This window comes from Nannobrachium achirus (assembly GCF_963921795.1).
Source record: "Nannobrachium achirus genome assembly, chromosome: 7".
Lineage (NCBI taxonomy): Eukaryota > Metazoa > Chordata > Actinopteri > Myctophiformes > Myctophidae > Nannobrachium > Nannobrachium achirus.
This window is the reverse complement of record NC_137816.1, coordinates 62,410,944-62,429,643: the sequence shown is the minus strand read 5'-3', so window position 1 is coordinate 62,429,643 and position 18,700 is coordinate 62,410,944. Positions and strand designations below refer to the sequence as shown.

The window sequence follows — 18,700 nt, the reverse complement described above, 5'->3', positions numbered from 1 at the left end:
CACCAAACCTGGTGTAAAACAAGTACCTACCAATACTAATAATACTAGTAAAACGCAGGGGTGGACTGGGCATCTGGCATACCGGGCCTGTACCTACCCATACTTGTGTTAAAACGGGTACCTACCCATACTTCTCTGCAAACTCGCGGGCCTCCGTCTCGCTCACTGCCCTCTGCTCTGCCAAGTCACACTTGTTACCACACAGAATGACATCTGGATTCTCACAGTACGCATGGACCTGTAACTGACCTGGACAAAAACACAACCAGTTAGAACACGTTTAGAGTAGACCTGATGCCAATTTTTTAATAAATCCTAACCAAGGCTTTCAGAAAAATGTCAACGCTAAAATCTAAAATGACACAGATGATTGCCCGGTTTTAATAATAGGTTAAAAAAACAAACAAACACATAAATAAATAAAAGTTCTTACTCATCCAGTTTCTGACGTTGAGGAAACTCTGCTCATTGGTGAGGTCAAAGAGCAACAGGAAGCCCATGGCATCCCTGAAGAAAGCTGTGGTCAAACTGCGAAATCTGGAATGTCACCACCAAAACACCAAGCTCACCATGAGTCAAGTAAGCCATTTACCATGAGAGGGAGTGGGTTGTTGGCTGATTTACCACTGTTTCAGGGTTGTGGCACAAGGCGAAGCCGAGTGCCAAACACGACCCTCGAATGGTAAATTGCTTTTCTACCACTTCTACCATATAAATGAAAGAAAACACAGTTGTAACGTGCAAGGTTATTTAGTTACAATCATTAATTGTTTCAGAATACACACAGTGGGCGGGGTCCATGAGCCAACTCAAGGTTGTTGACTGATTTACCACTGTTTTAAGCCAATCAGAATCCAGTATCTGAACATGTGACCACAAAAAGTGGTAGAACATCTGGTTTAGTACCAATGAAAACGCTTTTTAAATCACGTTGACTGTCCATAACCCGACTTAAGTCGTGTTAACTAAAATCCAACGCTGGATGGCGTTGTTCGCTGGCCTATGATCACCAATTATTTTTTGATTCAGGGCAGGGTTAGGGTTAGACGTAACCGTAATGGAGAAAAAATGATAATTTTTTTTAGGATTTAATTATTTTTTTTAAACTCATAATGATTGTGTATGTGTAGAGGGGATGATCGCATGCTTCAGTGAGACGGCTCCATCTTTAAAATGGCTGGTCGCGGTAGGTCAGTGAATATTTTCCGATTCGACAAGCCGAAGTGTCTTTGAGCAAGACGCTGAACCCCTAATTGCTCCCGATGAACAGGTCGGATTCCTTGCATGGTTTCCTCCACCATCGGCGTATGAATGTGTGTGAATGGGGGAATGTAATGCACAAAGCGCTTTTGGATAAAAAGTGCTTTGTGCATAAAAGCGCTATAAGCGGTATATACCAAAAGTGCATAAAAGTGTTATATACCACCGCATACTTTTTGATGCGCTTTGTTCACTGGCGTGCCAATAATAACGGTAAAGCAAACCCTCTCTTGTGTAACATTGCTTAATTCACCCATTAACACACACATTCACCCACCGATGGCAGTGGAAACCATACAAGGCACCAACCTGCTCACCGGGAGCAACCAGGGGTTCAGTGTCTCGCCCAAGGACACTTCGACACATAGCCAGGAGGAGCCTGGAATCGAACCTGGAACCTTCGGATTCCAAGACGGCCACTCGACCTCCTGAGCCACCACCGCCCGTAACAGCAACCACTCCAGACGGGTTGTTAATGAGAAACACTGTGGCTTACCGCTCCTGTCCAGCTGTGTCCCACAGCTGGATGTGAATCTTCTGTCCTTTGCCTGAGGTTCCATCTGGGCCGTTAGATTTGTATACCTGGGTGTGACAAGGGGATAGGGTTATGTACCCATCTGGGCCGTTAGATTTGTATACCTGGGTGTGACAAGGGGATAGGGTTATGTACCCATCTGGGCCGTTAGATTTGTATACCTGGGTGTGACAAGGGGATAGGGTTATTGCGACCGTAGGTCGCACTTACTACAGAAAGCTCCACCAGGTGTCCGTGCGTCAGTCAGTCCGTCACACGTCACACTTTTGCCCTGCTCATATCTCCGCAACCGTTGCCCCGATCCATGCCAGATTTTGCACACACACTCCTTACCTGCCAAACTACAACCTCCGGAGTTCCAGGGACCCCCAAGTCCCTGGGGGACCCCCAGGTGTAAAAAATATACCAAATGTGCAAAAATGACCAAATGACCACCCCCACGGGGCTGCTCACGGGGAATTCCCGGGGACCACCCACTCCTGCTACTCCAGAACGGATGCAAAAGTGGTGGCGCCCCCAGTGGAGGACCCCCTCCACTGCAGCTCACATAAAATGCCCTAACTCGGCCTAGCAGCGTCCGGGAGAGCCGGGGCCGGTACCTATTCGTCCGCCAAGGCAACGCGGAGACCCCACCCCTCATTTCTCACATGGCCCTCTTCTAGCGAGACCTACGGTCGCTTATCTCCCGATTAGGGAGTCTTACTGGTGTACTGTAGAGTAGATTATGTATAGGCCTTCAAGAATTATTATCTTTACTCCACAACAGTGGTGATTTGCTCATGCTGTATTATTATTATATTATTGATAGATATTTGTTATGTCGAATGCTTTATTGAATTGTCATATCGTCGCTGTTAAACGCCCTACTCGATCATACTACAACGTCACACAAAAGCTTCAAAAGTAGCGGGTAGGCACGGGTCGACACGTTTCGAGCTCGTAAATCTGCTATTTTGAATTTGAATCGTGAAAAGTTTTGGAGTTAGGGATAGGGATTTCTTTAGATTTTTTTCTTTTACTGGCATAAAGATTTCCTACTGGCAACAACTGGCATTACTGTCAACCTATTAGATCAGTGGTTTTCAACCAGTGGTCCGGGGACCACCAATGGTCCTTGAAGGGGTTCCAGGTGGTCCCCAGCTAAACGATGGAGAGTTTGTAACCAAATGGACCCTTATAGATCTGTAACTCTTGAGAGCATAAAATGAAACCAAATGGACCCCATTTGAGTTCATTTAACGCTCCTTAGAGTTCAATGATTGTTAATTACTGCATTGCTTAATTTACAAGAAGTCTACACATTAGAGAACGTAGAAGAATTGTTTTTTTGATCAATGTTTGCCTGTTATCTCTCCTATGGTACCAACATCAATACAGCATGGAATTGTGGACAAAATCGTATCCAACGATAACACAATATTCTATGTTTTGGGTCTGAGAGGCTAAATGTCATCAAATGCCAAATAAATAACGGACCGTGATGTGAAATAGGTTGAAAGTTCTCAACCTTTTCAGGCCGCGACCCCCAAAATAATCATATTTTAACTGGGGACCCCCACCCCGATGAGCACTAAGAGTTGACGTATTACATGTTGTATAACACGGTTCTATCGTGAAAATAGCTGATCTACATGCTCACAACGCCTCGCGTTCGCGTTGTGAGCATGTAGATCAGCTATTTTCACAATTTCTGCCTCTAATATTTGACAATTTGGCCAATGTTTAACTTGTCATTTTAGATGTATTAAAAAGTCCTTAAATTGTCACTAGAAATGTGCATATACCCTCTATACACTTAAATCTTATGTTGGTTTGTTTACTATTGAGAGAGAAAACAACGTTTCATCTTAAACTAATCATCTGGGGACCCCCCAAAATAATTTGGAGACCCCTCTGGGGGTCCCGACCCACAGGTTGAGAACCACTGCATCAGATGGTGGGCTACAATCGACAGTGCTTCACAGATTGAAGATTCTAGTCTTTGCAACAAGCTGCCTGTGTCACCACTTCCTTCTCTTTACAATCAGAGTATGGAATCAACACTTTAACCAAAACCTGCTCAACCGCCGTCAACATTACAGCCAATGGCAAAACAGAGTTGTGCTATTAAGCAATATCTGTAATGCTTATAGTAATGTTGTACTAGCATTAACTGCACGACAGCTCAAGTGACATTTATGACATTTAAGACACAGTGTGACTACATTTTGCCGTCACCTCTTTGTGGTCAAGGGAAAACCCTCAAGTTGTGGTACAGGATAACATTTCACTTTATCTGGGTTTTAACAGTGAAAAACTAGCCAAGGGGTAGGGCTGTCACAATTATTACATAATCGTCTAATCGCAATTATTTGACACGATTTCAATTGTTTTGTCATAATCGTCATAATCGTGAATGTTGAGAAATGTTCATACATTTTCAGAAATAGTGGAAGTAGAAGATCTACAAGCTCACAACGCGTCGTTGTGAGCTTGTAGATCGGCTATTTCCACTATCAATGTTATTCTTTAAGTAGTGAGTTGTCAAAAATGTCAGTAATTTCTTTGTGTATTTACTGTAGGTTATGTGTCATCTTCAAAGCCTACAAGCCAAACAGAAATGTAATTATCAACGACAAAAACACAATTAAATCGTTAATCGCAATTATTTGAGTGAAAATTAATGGTCATGTAAAATGTCATATCGTGAGGTTCCACACAGCCTATCAGCCGGTATACTCAAATAGCTGAAGCTGTGGGTCACATCTAGCCTGATTACTCTACGCTGGAGCTTGAGTCTGAAGTTGTCCCTATTCTATTTGATTACAAAGGGGAGGGGATTTGAAATTTGAAATTCCCAATCACAAGAGATCTGGTGGGAGGGGTTATGACTTTTGCACACAAAACATTCCCTCCTCCCCCTCCCCTCTATGACATGCACCAAACAGGTCGTTGTCTTTGATGTTTCATTGATTAGAGAGAATCACTAACGAGCTATCGACACTTGTAGTTGTAGCTCTTTTGAAGTTCAAAGGAGGCAATTAAGAACTCTGGCGAGCCACCCCTCCCTCCACTGTTTCTGTTGATTTTCAAAAGTTAGACCCACCCTCCATCTTGCATTGATTTCATTGGTCGGTTTGCAAGACAATAGAAAGAGACGCGTCATATGCCACTTCCAGACCAAGAGAAGCAGTCCACTCAGAGAGTGGGCGGGTCTATTGGCTGGAGCCAGGCAAGGTCACATCACAAACATGGCAAGGAGCCAGCAGCAGGGTGCCGGATGATAACATCACAACATTCATGATACTTGATAACGTCTGTCTTTCACTGGCGCCTTATGTTGTTGATCTTAACAACTGACAGTGTTTCCTGGCGAATTAAACATAGTGGTATTGAATTTTCATGAGAAATGAAAAAGCCAAAGCATCCGTCCGTTTTGGGTTAAAGTGCCGGTTCTCGACGTCAACTTTTCGGCGCTTGCTCATCTTTGCTGCTGCTCTGAATGAATGCATGCAGTTTTCCCTTCCTGGATGATTATTCATGTAATTTAATTAGGTTAAAGATAAGATAATAACTTATAAAAGATATATATACTATTTCTTTCTTTTTTTCTTTCATTAATTGATTGGTGGGCCAGTGCCAGTTTGAGGATCACTGCTGTAGATCACCGATCAACGTGTGATCGGCTGTAGATCACCGATCACCGATCAAAAGGACCCATGTTTGGGTTTTTTGTTTCCTACTTCATAAACAAAGAAAATCAACATTAATTAAAGAGGAAAACAATAATAACAACTTTTCTTCAATTAATGACAATTCTAACATTTTTTCCTGAAGTATTTCATGAATAAAATAGTATTAGAATCATTCATTTGAATTTCCATAGATAAATACGTAAAAATGGCATATCTACAATAAGCCCGTTGTGAGCTTGCAGATAGATTTACTATTTTCACTAGTTTGGGTCCCGGCGCAAATGTCTTCATTCTCTTTTTGGTCTGGAGCTAAAGAGTTTGGGAACCACTGCAGCAGATTCTCCAGAGTCATCTCTGCCTTCAGCTCAGGCAAGGAACCACAGGTCAGAGGTCAGAGAGGTCAGATGATATTCTCCATTGCACAATGAAGTAGGGGTGGGCGATATGGTGATAATTATCGTGGAGACGATATAATGTCTCCACGATATGCCTTTTCAGAGATATATCGTATATATCGTGATACAATTGAGGGAGCCTTGTAAAAAATCCGGTTTAATAGTTAATACAGATATTCTGGTCTACATCAGTAGTTCTCAAACGTTAAAATGTCAAGGTCTCCCCTTAACTCTGACAGTATACAAATGAAACCAAATGGACCCGTACGTAGGGGTCCATTTGGTTTCATTTGTATACTGTCAGAGTTACATACTTGTAAAGTTCAATTTAGACCTCCCAAAAGGAACCCAGAGAGTCTAGTTTTTGTCAAGTAACTTGAAAAATAACCAACGTGAAAAAGAATCGTGATAAAATTGTGTATCGTGATACAGCTTGGGAAAATATGGTGATATTGTATTCTTCCATATCTCCCACCCCTACAATGAAGGCAGAGCCGTATTCGGTTACGTCATAGCCCTGCACTGCTCTTCCACTCCCTTCACAACATATTGATTTTTAAGGCATATTTCTCCAGACAGTTAATTTTAATTACTTTAAAACATAAATTGTATTTGTTTGGTTAATTAATTCATCGTTCGTTTTTTATTGTTATCGGTTGGAAGAGCGGCACAGGGCTCAGCCGGTATACTGTGTGACTGTGGGTCACATCACAAACATGGCAAGGAGCCAGCAGGGTGCCGGATGATAACATCACAACATTCATGATACTTGATAACGTCCGTCTTTCACTGGCGCCTTATGTTGTTGATCTTAACAACTATTCTTGACAACAAACTGACAGGTGAAAGTATGGCATCAAAGGTAACCAAAAAAGAAATGATCTATTTTGTCAACAAAAGTGATCTCAGACTTCCCAAAACAAACTGATTCGACTACTTCTCGGCCTGGGGCCCATGATGAACAACCACCTATTTCACATACATTGTGCTAGTCTAGGATGGCTCGGGGTAGGAGACAGGGGATAAGTGATTAAAAATGACATTGGTTTTCAAGATGATCTGCCCTCGATACCCAACGTACTACCTGCTAAAAGTGAGTGACACCCACAGCCACAATACCAGAAGGAGGGACAAAAACAATCTGGTACCACCCACCTAACCTCGCGTCACCAGGCTTTCTCGGGGGAAAGCCTGTTGCTTGTTTACTAAACAGGTTGTTTGATCCGGTCTCTATACCGGATGGCATCCTAGACTGGATGGCAGAAGCGGCGTCGCTTTGTTTTGGTTCCCCGTTTTTTTTTTCCCCCAATCCCCACGTAAATGCTAGAGGAGTGTAGTCTTGCCAGTCGCTACGAGTTGGACTAAAAGATGGATATACCAAACAAACTTTTCAAAAAATAAGCAAAACTACGCAGCATCAAGGGTTTTATTGGGTAGGTACTAAAATGATGGCATTGAGCACGGAGAATTGTTTTGGGTTAAAACTGATTCCGGTTTGGTAGTTCCGGCCAAAGTGTAGTCCGTTTTGACTACAAAATGACGTAAGACGCCATCCGCTCCCGACCGGATCAAAAGCCAGAAATTGGAAGCGATCCCAGGCTACTGAGGCTACCACCCACCCAGTCCGATTTCTACTGCTCTGTCACCACAGTGTGGAATGCCCTGAACCCATCCCTTACAAAATCACTGACTTCCAGCAAAACAGGCCAGAAAATCCTACATTCGTAGTTTCGTACAGTACATCCCCCCTAGCCTTGTAAACCAGAAATTCTGATTCGATTCCTTGAGAGGCTGGTTTACGAGGCTACATCATTCTCCCCCACGTTTAAACTCAAGACCCAAAAGAGAAACTAGATATTTACTCAGGACCCAAACTAGTGAAAATGGCAGATGTAAAAGCTCACAACTCGTGCTTTGCACCTTTGGAAGGTCTGAGGAACGTTACCAAGTAAACGTTAACTGTGGGAGCAGCAAATGTAGTGTGCAGAATCTTTTCTTATTTATTGTATACAGTCTATTACACAGTATATATAAATGCATACTGAGTGCCTAGTCTACTGTTTGGGAAACAGTGTGGTATACAGTATATTGCACAGTATATATACAGTAAATGCATAGTGAGTGACTACTGTGTTTCAGTATATAAATGCATAGACTAGTGAGTGACTACTGTGTTTCAGTATATAAATGCATAGTGAGTGACTACTGTGTTTCAGTATATAAATGCATAGTGAGTGACTACTGTGTTTCAGTATATAAATGCATAGTGAGTGACTACTGGGTTTCAGTATATAAATGCATAGTGAGTGACTACTGGGTTTCAGTATATAAATGCATAGTGAGTGACTACTGGGTTTCAGTATATAAATGCATAGTGAGTGACTACTGTGTTTCAGTATATAAATGCATAGTGAGTGACTACTGTGTTTCAGTATATAAATGCATAGTGAGTGACTACTGTGTTTCAGTATATAAATGCATAGTGAGTGACTACTGTGTTTCAGTATATAAATGCATAGTGAGTGACTACTGGGTTTCAGTATATAAATGCATAGTGAGTGACTACTGGGTTTCAGTATATAAATGCATAGTGAGTGACTACTGTGTTTCAGTATATAAATGCATAGTGAGTGACTACTGGGTTTCAGTATATAAATGCATAGTGAGTGACTACTGTGTTTCAGTATATAAATGCATAGTGAGTGACTACTGTGTTTCAGTATATAAATGCATAGTGAGTGACTACTGGGTTTCAGTATATAAATGCATAGTGAGTGCCTACTGTGTTTCAGTATATAAATGCATAGTGAGTGCCTACTGTGTTTCAGTATATAAATGCATAGTGAGTGCCTACTGTGTTTCAGTATATAAATGCATAGTGAGTGACTACTGTGTTTCAGTATATAAATGCATAGTGAGTGACTACTGTGTTTCAGTATATAAATGCATAGTGAGCGACTACTGTGTTTCAGTATATAAATGCATAGTGAGTGCCTACTGTGTTTCAGTATATAAATGCATAGTGAGTGACTACTGTGTTTCAGTATATAAATGCATAGTGAGTGACTACTGTGTTTCAGTATATAAATGCATAGTGAGTGACTACTGGGTTTCAGTATATAAATGCATAGTGAGTGACTACTGTGTTTCAGTATATAAATGCATAGTGAGTGCCTACTGTGTTTCAGTATATAAATGCATAGTGAGTGACTACTGTGTTTCAGTATATAAATGCATAGTGAGTGCCTACTGTGTTTCAGTATATAAATGCATAGTGAGTGACTACTGTGTTTCAGTATATAAATGCATAGTGAGTGACTACTGTGTTTCAGTATATAAATGCATAGTGAGTGACTACTGGGTTTCAGTATATAAATGCATAGTGAGTGACTACTGTGTTTCAGTATATAAATGCATAGTGAGTGCCTACTGTGTTTCAGTATATAAATGCATAGTGAGTGACTACTGTGTTTCAGTATATAAATGCATAGTGAGTGACTACTGTGTTTCAGTATATAAATGCATAGTGAGTGCCTACTGTGTTTCAGTATATAAATGCATAGTGAGTGACTACTGTGTTTCAGTATATAAATGCATAGTGAGTGACTACTGTGTTTCAGTATATAAATGCATAGTGAGTGCCTACTGTGTTTCAGTATATAAATGCATAGTGAGTGACTACTGTGTTTCAGTATATAAATGCATAGTGAGTGACTACTGTGTTTCAGTATATAAATGCATAGTGAGTGCCTACTGTGTTTCAGTATATAAATGCATAGTGAGTGACTACTGTGTTTCAGTATATAAATGCATAGTGAGTGACTACTGTGTTTCAGTATATAAATGCATAGTGAGTGACTACTGTGTTTCAGTATATAAATGCATAGTGAGTGACTACTGGGTTTCAGTATATAAATGCATAGTGAGTGACTACTGTGTTTCAGTATATAAATGCATAGTGAGTGCCTACTGTGTTTCAGTATATAAATGCATAGTGAGTGACTACTGTGTTTCAGTATATAAATGCATAGTGAGTGACTACTGTGTTTCAGTATATAAATGCATAGTGAGTGCCTACTGTGTTTCAGTATATAAATGCATAGTGAGTGACTACTGTGTTTCAGTATATAAATGCATAGTGAGTGACTACTGTGTTTCAGTATATAAATGCATAGTGAGTGCCTACTGTGTTTCAGTATATAAATGCATAGTGAGTGACTACTGTGTTTCAGTATATAAATGCATAGTGAGTGACTACTGTGTTTCAGTATATAAATGCATAGTGAGTGACTACTGTGTTTCAGTATATAAATGCATAGTGAGTGCCTACTGTGTTTCAGTATATAAATGCATAGTGAGTGACTACTGTGTTTCAGTATATAAATGCATAGTGAGTGACTACAGTGTTTCAGTATATAAATGCATAGTGAGTGACTACTGTGTTTCAGTATATAAATGCATTTTGAGTGCCTACTGTGTTTCAGTATATAAATGCATAGTGAGTAACTACTGTGTTTCAGTATATAAATGCATAGTGAGTGACTACTGTGTTTCAGTATATAAATGCATAGTGAGTGCCTACTGTTTGCCAATAAGGTATGAAGTGTTTGTTCTTAAGGAGGGAGCTGTGCCGTTACGCAGCATTAGTCATCCATCCTCCTTCCTTCCTCATTCCTCTGTTGTGCAGCAGTAATCCTCTGTTGCAACACGTATACTTCATGGATAGAGTTTAAGCTGCCACTTAGACCAGTGTTGCCATGTCTGCTTAATATAAGAGACTTTGGGCATAGTTTTCAGTAAAGTCGCATGTACATATTGGTACTGTAGTTGCGTGTTACAGTTTAATATGTGTTATTGTCCAGTACCAGATTTGTGTTAATAAATATATTTTACAAATATTTCTAATTTGTCGCTCCACCTCCTCAAACGCCAAATGTTTTTGATAATAGCAGATCGCCAAGCTCACAACGCAGCTAGGGCTGTCACGATATGACATTTTACATGACGATTAATTGTCACTCAAATAATTGGCGAATAACGATTTAATTGTGTTTTTGTCGTTGATAATTACATTTCTGTTTGGCTTTTAGGCTTTGAAGTTGCATATGGTAGATATGATACATAACCTAAATACACTGATACATAACCTAAATACACAATTACATTACTGACATATTTGACAACTTACTACTTAAAAAATAACATTGATAGTGGAAATAGCCGATCTACAAGCTCACAACGCGTCGCGACGCGTTGTGAGTTTGTAGATCTGCTATTTCCACTATTTCTGACATTTTTCAACATTCACGATTATGACGATTATGAAAAAATAATTGCGATAATGTCAAATAATCACGATTAGACGATTATGTAATAATTGTGACAGCCCTAAACGCAGCATTCAGGAAAGTGTACAGACACAGTCTAGCTGGGAGGCAATCCGTCAAAAAACATCAACATTGTGCATTTGGTGACAAGTTTTTGATTTTTGGTATGGTGTTAGGTATGGTTATAAGGTTTACAAAAAACATCGCAAACAAGTTGCGCTCGCCCCCTAGTGGTCTGTTTGCAATGAATCAAATATTCGATACATCAGTTTTTGGTTCAAACCCCAAATAATTGATGAAAGAGATTTTTCAATGGATTATGTTACTATTGGGTATGATAAACAACATACTAAAAATTCAGGACAAAATAACTACCGGAAAGGCACCATTTTCAAGATGGCGTCCACAATGGCTGCCGGGAGCTGAAAATGCCTATAAACTGGGTTTTAATGTGTAAAAAATCATAATAAATCTGCACTTGGTGAAGAGTTTTAGATTTTTGGTATGGTGTTAGGTATGGGTATAAGGTTTTCAAAAACCATCGCAAACAAGTTGGGCTCGCCCCCTAGTGGTCTGTTTGCGATGAATCAAATATTCGATACATCAGTATATGGTTGAAACCCCAAATAATTGATATAAGAGATTTTTCAATGGATTCTGTTACTATTGGGTATGATAAACAACATACTAAAAAATCTGGAAAAAATAACTAGCGTAAAGGCACCATTTTCAAGATGGCGTCCACGATGGCTGCCGGGAGCTGAGTGAAGCCTTTCCTGAAGTCACAGACACCGTCAAAGCAATCACCCAAGACCCGACCAGCCTCACACTGGAATCAGTGCACATGCAACGTCTTGAACAATGGACTGTACTCATGTACAGCAAGAATTGCAGTGCAGTCTCAGTGAATGAAGCAAGGAAGCTCCTGTTCACCCATAGCCTCAAATCGCTGGATTCAATTCCCCCAACCAAGAATGCTCTATTCCAGCATGCGAAACGTGCCCTGCACACTGCAGCCTTTGTCTGGAAGCTGTCCCTCTCCAAAGCTCCCAAGATCCCAGACCCCAGTGAATGGGGTTGGGAATGGAACGCCAGAACCAAAGTGTGGGTTCCTTATTGGACAGATCTGGACGATGTGAGCAAGGCATGCGCACTGATCCTCCACTGTGGCTGTGTGGTTGCCTGTAAGAACAGATGTAAGTGCCACCGAGCTGGACTTCGCTGTACCACATTGTGCAAGTGTGATGGGGGCTGCACTAATAATGACGAGTGAGGTATTTGAATCAATATTGCTAGAGACCTAAAACCTATAGGGTTAGACAAAACAAAACACCTTTCTAGGTTGAGTAATAAATTAGGGCTTGCCACCTGCTTGCGACATCCAAGGAACCAGAGGAAAGAAAAACAAAAAACACAAAAAAAAATAAACTAAACAAAAAAAACAAAAAACACAAAAAAACACAAATAAACAAAACAAAAAAAAAGGGGGAGAAGACGACAGCCTCCACGCGGCCTCCTCTGCAAGTAACAAGAAATGGTGCAAGGCCAGCTTGTGAAACGAATGTCGCCAACCAAGCTGCATGCGCATGGCAGACAATGCGTAAAACTGGTCTATAGGCCAGGTACAGGACTATGTACCTGGCCTAATTTTAGGCTCCCGTGAAGCCATTGAGAAATATTGCATTAGAGTTAGTTTCAACGGTATACTCATTTATCTAATATTTGAATTCATCGCAAACAGACCACTAGGGGGCGATGGTTTTTCTATGTTTTTTGAAAACCTTATGCCCAACACCATGCCAAAAATTAAAAACTTCCAAGTTATTATCTTTACATCTTAAATCCCAGTTTATAGGCAATTCAAGCTCCCGGCAGCCATCTTGGACGCCATCTTGAAAATTATGCCTTTCCAGAACTTGCATTTTCAAAAATGTTTTGTATGTTATTTAGCATACCCAATAGTAACATAATCCATTGAAAAAACTCTTCTGTCAATTATTTTGGATTTCAACCATATAGGGAAATATCTAATATTGGATCCATTGCAAACATACCACTAGGGGGCAAGCCCAACTTGTTTGCGATGGTTTTTGAAAACCTTATGCCCATACCTAACACCATACCAAAAATCTAAAACTCTTCACCAAGTGCAGATTTATTATGATTTTTTACACATTAAAACCCAGTTTATAGGCATTTTCAGCTCCCGGCAGCCATCGTGGACGCCATCTTGAAAATGGTGCCTTTCCGCTAGTTATTTTTTCCAGATTTTTTAGTATGTTGTTTATCATACCCAATAGTAACAGAATCCATTGAAAAATCTCTTATATCAATTATTTGGGGTTTCAACCATATACTGATGTATCGAATATTTGATTCATCGCAAACAGACCACTAGGGGGCGAGCCCAACTTGTTTGCGATGGTTTTTGAAAACCTTATACCCATACCTAACACCATACCAAAAATCTAAAACTCTTCACCAAGTGCAGATTTATTATGATTTTTTACACATTAAAACCCAGTTTATAGGCATTTTCAGCTCCCGGCAGCCATTGTGGACGCCATCTTGAAAATGGTGCCTTTCCGGTAGTTATTTTGTCCTGAATTTTTAGTATGTTGTTTATCATACCCAATAGTAACATAATCCATTGAAAAATCTCTTTCATCAATTATTTGGGGTTTGAACCAAATACTGATGTATCGAATATTTGATTCATTGCAAACAGACCACTAGGGGGCGAGCCCAATTTGTTTGCGATGGTTTTTGAAAACCTTATACCCATACCTAACACCATACCAAAAATCTAAAACTTGTCACCAAATGCACAATGTTTACGAATTCCCTCCCAGCTAGTCCCTAAAGAACAAAAACAAAGCACAAGGACTCCAAAACAGTCAGGGGCCTTTTCCACCAAAAAAACCTTGGTTCAAGAACCAGTGCCGTTCAACTTTCTTGGAACCTTGGTTCGTTCTTGCGAACTGGCCGCGAACCGGCTTGCGTTACTTTCCACCAGACTGAACCATGATTGAACCAGAGGAACCAAGGATTTTGTGCTTCCCGTTTCTGAACCAACTTTTACGGTTCGGAACCAACTCTGTTCTCTGTGGAAAAGCTCACCTGCTCTGGTTCATCCCATAGGCGGGAGAAAGAACCCAAACCGGTTCTTTGCCGGTCGAAAAGTGCCCTAAGAGAGCTTTACGTACCACCCTCCTTTCTCTGAAGTCTATGCCCACTGTGGTGATGAACTTGGAGTTGAACTTTCCGTCTGTGTACTGGTAGAGGAAGCTGGTCTTTCCCACGCCAGAGTCTCCCAGTGCCAGGAACTTGATGAGGTAATCGTACTCCCCATCAGACATAGTGAAGGCTTATTTCTGATGATACAAAAAGAGGAACACACAATGAATAATAGGTATCTGCATGTCTTCAAATGTCTTTGAAACAAAATAATTAGGGTAATTATCTAAAATATAAAACGACACAGATGCTTTCAGGGTCTTAATGGGTTAAGTGGTTCTCAAATGGGGGTACGCAGAGGTACTACAGGGGGGTATGTGAGAGAAAGTGGAAAAAATGGACATGTTATTTGTCTTCAATATATTCTTCAAAAGGTGGCTTATCGTTCATTCATAGTATCGGGTGGATACCTCATATGTCCAACAGGCTAAAAGTAGCAAGAATAGCAGACCTACTGTACAAGCTCAAAATGCAACGCATTGAGCTTGCAGATCTGCTATTTTTGCTGCTTTTGTATGACACTGTACGGCAGGGGTATTCAACAAAATTGTCCAGGGGGCCACATTGACAGAAACCCAAGGGGCCGGGGGCCGCACTAACGTATCCACCCCCCCCCCCCCCCCCCCCAGCTATTAATCTAATGAACACTTGAAACAACGGACATTTTCATCTAACTACATTGCAAAGCAGAATACTTTTCAAGTAGAATACTTTTCATGTTAATGTGCTTAATTTATGTTCAAGTTGACAACTGTAAACATGCCTTCTTGTTTAAAACCACCGGCTTCGACTGCTCTCTTCGCATTCAATCCGACTTTTTCACCATTTCTCAGACGTTTGAATGCAGAGAGTATGCACTGGATACTTTGAAGTACGCATGCGCCGATATCTCTCGCCTTGAATATTATTCCCCTCAGGGGAATCGAACCCAAACCGTGGGTTTGTTGCATCCGTGCTCTACTGACTGAGCTAATGAACGGATGAAGTGACTCCTTTTTTGTGCATTTATCTATGACGTGGATAGTGGGGTAGATGTTGATAGTGAGGGACTGAATATTTACTATTCTGTCCATAACTGCACATAACTCGGTAACGCGGCTGAGTGGGATTGGGCGCCGCTCCGTCGGGGTCTGTGGCGTGGGGCGTTACACCGGGGAACAGAGCATACTTGGCATCTTGGCATCTGGTTCGAGGCTGGGAATCACCTCAGGTTTTATTTTTGCGCTCCTCTGAGGTTGACCACTAGATGTCGACATTTTACTACTAATATCTCTGCATTGGCATACTGGATATCCAAGTATCCTGGATACTTTCTGCATTGAAGAGTCTGAAAGCACGTGAATATTTCGCATTAAGTGCGTTGATATCATTAGAAGCAGGTGTTTAAAACCTAGTGCTAACTACATCACACTAGTGATGGCCAACCTGGCTTTGATGCTATCTTAGAGTAGATGTCGACCTTATTGACAGTGCACACACAATTGCCTTCTTTGATGCTTTAACGATGCTCAACGAGGATCAGGTGGGTCGCAGACACACACACTCCACTCTGCTGCAGTGCTCTGACTGGAGTCTCTTCACTTGAATATGATGGAATATGATTAGGGATTACTGTGATTATGGTAATATCGCGCAAACCATACCTATAACGTTCATTAGTCTCCACGAAAGAAAAAAAATCTTTTTTTTTTTTTTTTTTTTTTTCAAAAATCTTTTTTTTTTTTTTTTTTCAAAATTGCTCCAGGGGCCACAAGGAAGGTCCCCGCGGGCCGCATTTGGCCCGCGGGCCGCCAGTTGAATACCCCTGCTGTACGGCAAAGTGGGGCATTAATCTACCAAACAAAAAGGTAAAATATGGAGATATGAGGTTTTTGACAGACAGCAATGATATGCTATATGGTTTTTAAAGGTACTTTGATCCAGAAATCAGGAAAAGGGTACAGAAGGGTACAGAAGCCAAAAGGTTTGAGAAGCACTGGGTTAAAGGAGCTCTTCACCCATTTTCAACATATCTTCATACAATTGGTTCTCACTAATGCTCATGATAAGATGGCACTGTTACTGTCTACAAACTCCCAGTCTCAGAGGAGGGCTATGGACAGCTCAGAAACAGGATTTCTCTTACTGGGAAAGTTAACATGCTAAACCGGGAGCGGGGACGCTTCCTACAGTGGCGATTCATTCATACTTCCGCTATCTCTAAAAAAACTGAAAATATGTACACGCCAATGGCAGTGAATGTGTTAAGCTCTTCGGCCCTATACATTTCAGCCATTTGAAAATAGCCGATCTACAAGCTCACAATGGGTCCCATCGCGACGCATTGTGAGCTTGTAGATCTGCCATTTTCAAAGTATTTGTTGTTTCCATTTGAAAACTTTGAAAGCTTTTACTGAGTATTATCTACATTGCAGTATTGATACTTTTATAAAAAAATACAAATGTGAGTATGTTTCCCACCACTATAGAACACTTCTTTCTCGACACTGATTTCTTTCTCGACACTGATTTCCTCTTATGTCATGGCCAGACTCTTGTAATATAACAGTAAAAGAAAGGGGGTCATATTACAGCGTGGCACAGTGAGTAGGCCAACGGTGTCAAAATTCAAAACTATAGGCCTATAGGGAAAGGCTCAATATTTCTATGTGTCATTAGTCCAAAACCACGTACTGCTGTAGCTTAACAGAGAGGCCACTGGTTTCCCCCAGACCACTGGTTGAAAACCACTGCTGTAACAGAGAGGCCTAGTATGAGCACTATTCAATACTGTAGAATTATGAACTATAACTCTCCAATTTTTTACTGGGCAAAACACATTGATGTGATTAAGAATAGGGATGGGTATCAATGGGTTTTATCCAATACCAGTTTTTAAAATGGTGCCTAAACTGCAAATGCTGCCAGAATCGAATACAGGAAAAAAAGAAAGAGAAGAAAAAAGGTCAATACCAATTTGAACAACTAGCCCTTACCCGTTCAAAGATATGAGCTCCAAAATGATGTGCAGTGTGTGGGTTATGGGATGTGCACTGTGCATACAGTATATGAGGGATGGAAAGTAACTTTAACTGGTGCTTGCGTGATAATATGTAGGAGCATCAATGTAAGAAATACCCGTTTCGTTTAATGGCTACCCCCCCATCCCCCCCCCCCCAGCCCACCCACCCACCCGCCTGCGCACACACCCGCCTGCCTGCCTGCCTGCCTGCCTGCCTGCCTGCCTGCACACACACACACACACACACACACACACACACACACACACACACACACACACACACACACACACACACACACACACACACACACACACACACACACACACACACACACACACACACACACACACACACACACACACACACACACACACACACACACAGAGAGAGAGCTGGTTAAACATGTTGCCTCATGCTAGATGCAGAATAGATGTGCCTCATGCTAGATGCAGAATAGATAGTAATATGCTAATATACAGTATATGATTTGTGAAAGTGACAAACGGGCTTCACAGTTATGTTAGGTGTGTTCATATGCTAATGGTGATGCGATTTCAGATCAATTGCTCCAGCCACTGAGGAGAAACGCTGTTTCAGACAGACAGACAGACAGACAGACAGACAGACACTCACTCACTCACTCAGACATTCGCAAAATTATAGTATAGATGTTGTACTAAAGCCTAACTCCTAGGTTTAAAAGTGTGCTGATGTGGCTGTTTTTAATTGACGGCGTGCAGCTTAATAAGTCTGGGCTCGCCGAGCCTAACCGAGCCTGCGGCATCTCACCCCTGGTGTGGAGTGCCCTGAAAACAGTTTTGTTTCAAGGAGTTGAGACAAGTTGCATTCCCATTCCCATCAGGGAGACTAAAAGAAGGGACGGGTTATTATCTCTGTGATACTTCAGGAAGAGAGAAGAGGGGCACTCGTCAGCAAAGTGGTTCATATAAAAATTTGTCTAGGGTGCACGGCTCTACGTTCTTATCTCCGTGAGCCTGCTTCATACCAATGGCCTTTACTGGTGGTTACCAAGGCACAAACAACAAGTAGAAAGAATTGAATGTTACTAAATAACTCATACCACAATACAGAATAATAAAACACACGATTATACTTCAATAAAAGCATTGTACAGGAAAGAGATCTGTGTGCTAAACTAATGAAGACCCAGAGAAACAGGGAGAGAGGGAGGGACTCACAGAAATACAACAGTAGAGGTCATAGTGTGCAAGCTTCAGTTCCATGATACTCCTACTGAAGCTCGGTCTGT

At 41.2% G+C, this 18,700-nt stretch overlaps 1 protein-coding gene across 2 annotated transcripts in view; it reads right to left on the bottom strand.

Moving 5' to 3' along the window:
* The window catches only part of rab27a (RAB27A, member RAS oncogene family), a 34,525-nt gene that overhangs the window by 6,974 nt on the left and 8,851 nt on the right, over window positions 1–18,700 (bottom strand). For both annotated transcript variants that reach the window (XM_080730813.1, XM_080730814.1), the window contains exons 2-5: window positions 14,398–14,565; window positions 1,757–1,842; window positions 434–537; window positions 126–249 (exon numbers count right to left, since the gene is read on the bottom strand). In XM_080730813.1, coding sequence (XP_080586939.1) covers window positions 126–249; window positions 434–537; window positions 1,757–1,842; window positions 14,398–14,550 — 467 coding nt within the window. In that variant the 5' untranslated portion in view covers window positions 14,551–14,565. The remainder of the gene's footprint in view (window positions 1–125; window positions 250–433; window positions 538–1,756; window positions 1,843–14,397; window positions 14,566–18,700) is intronic.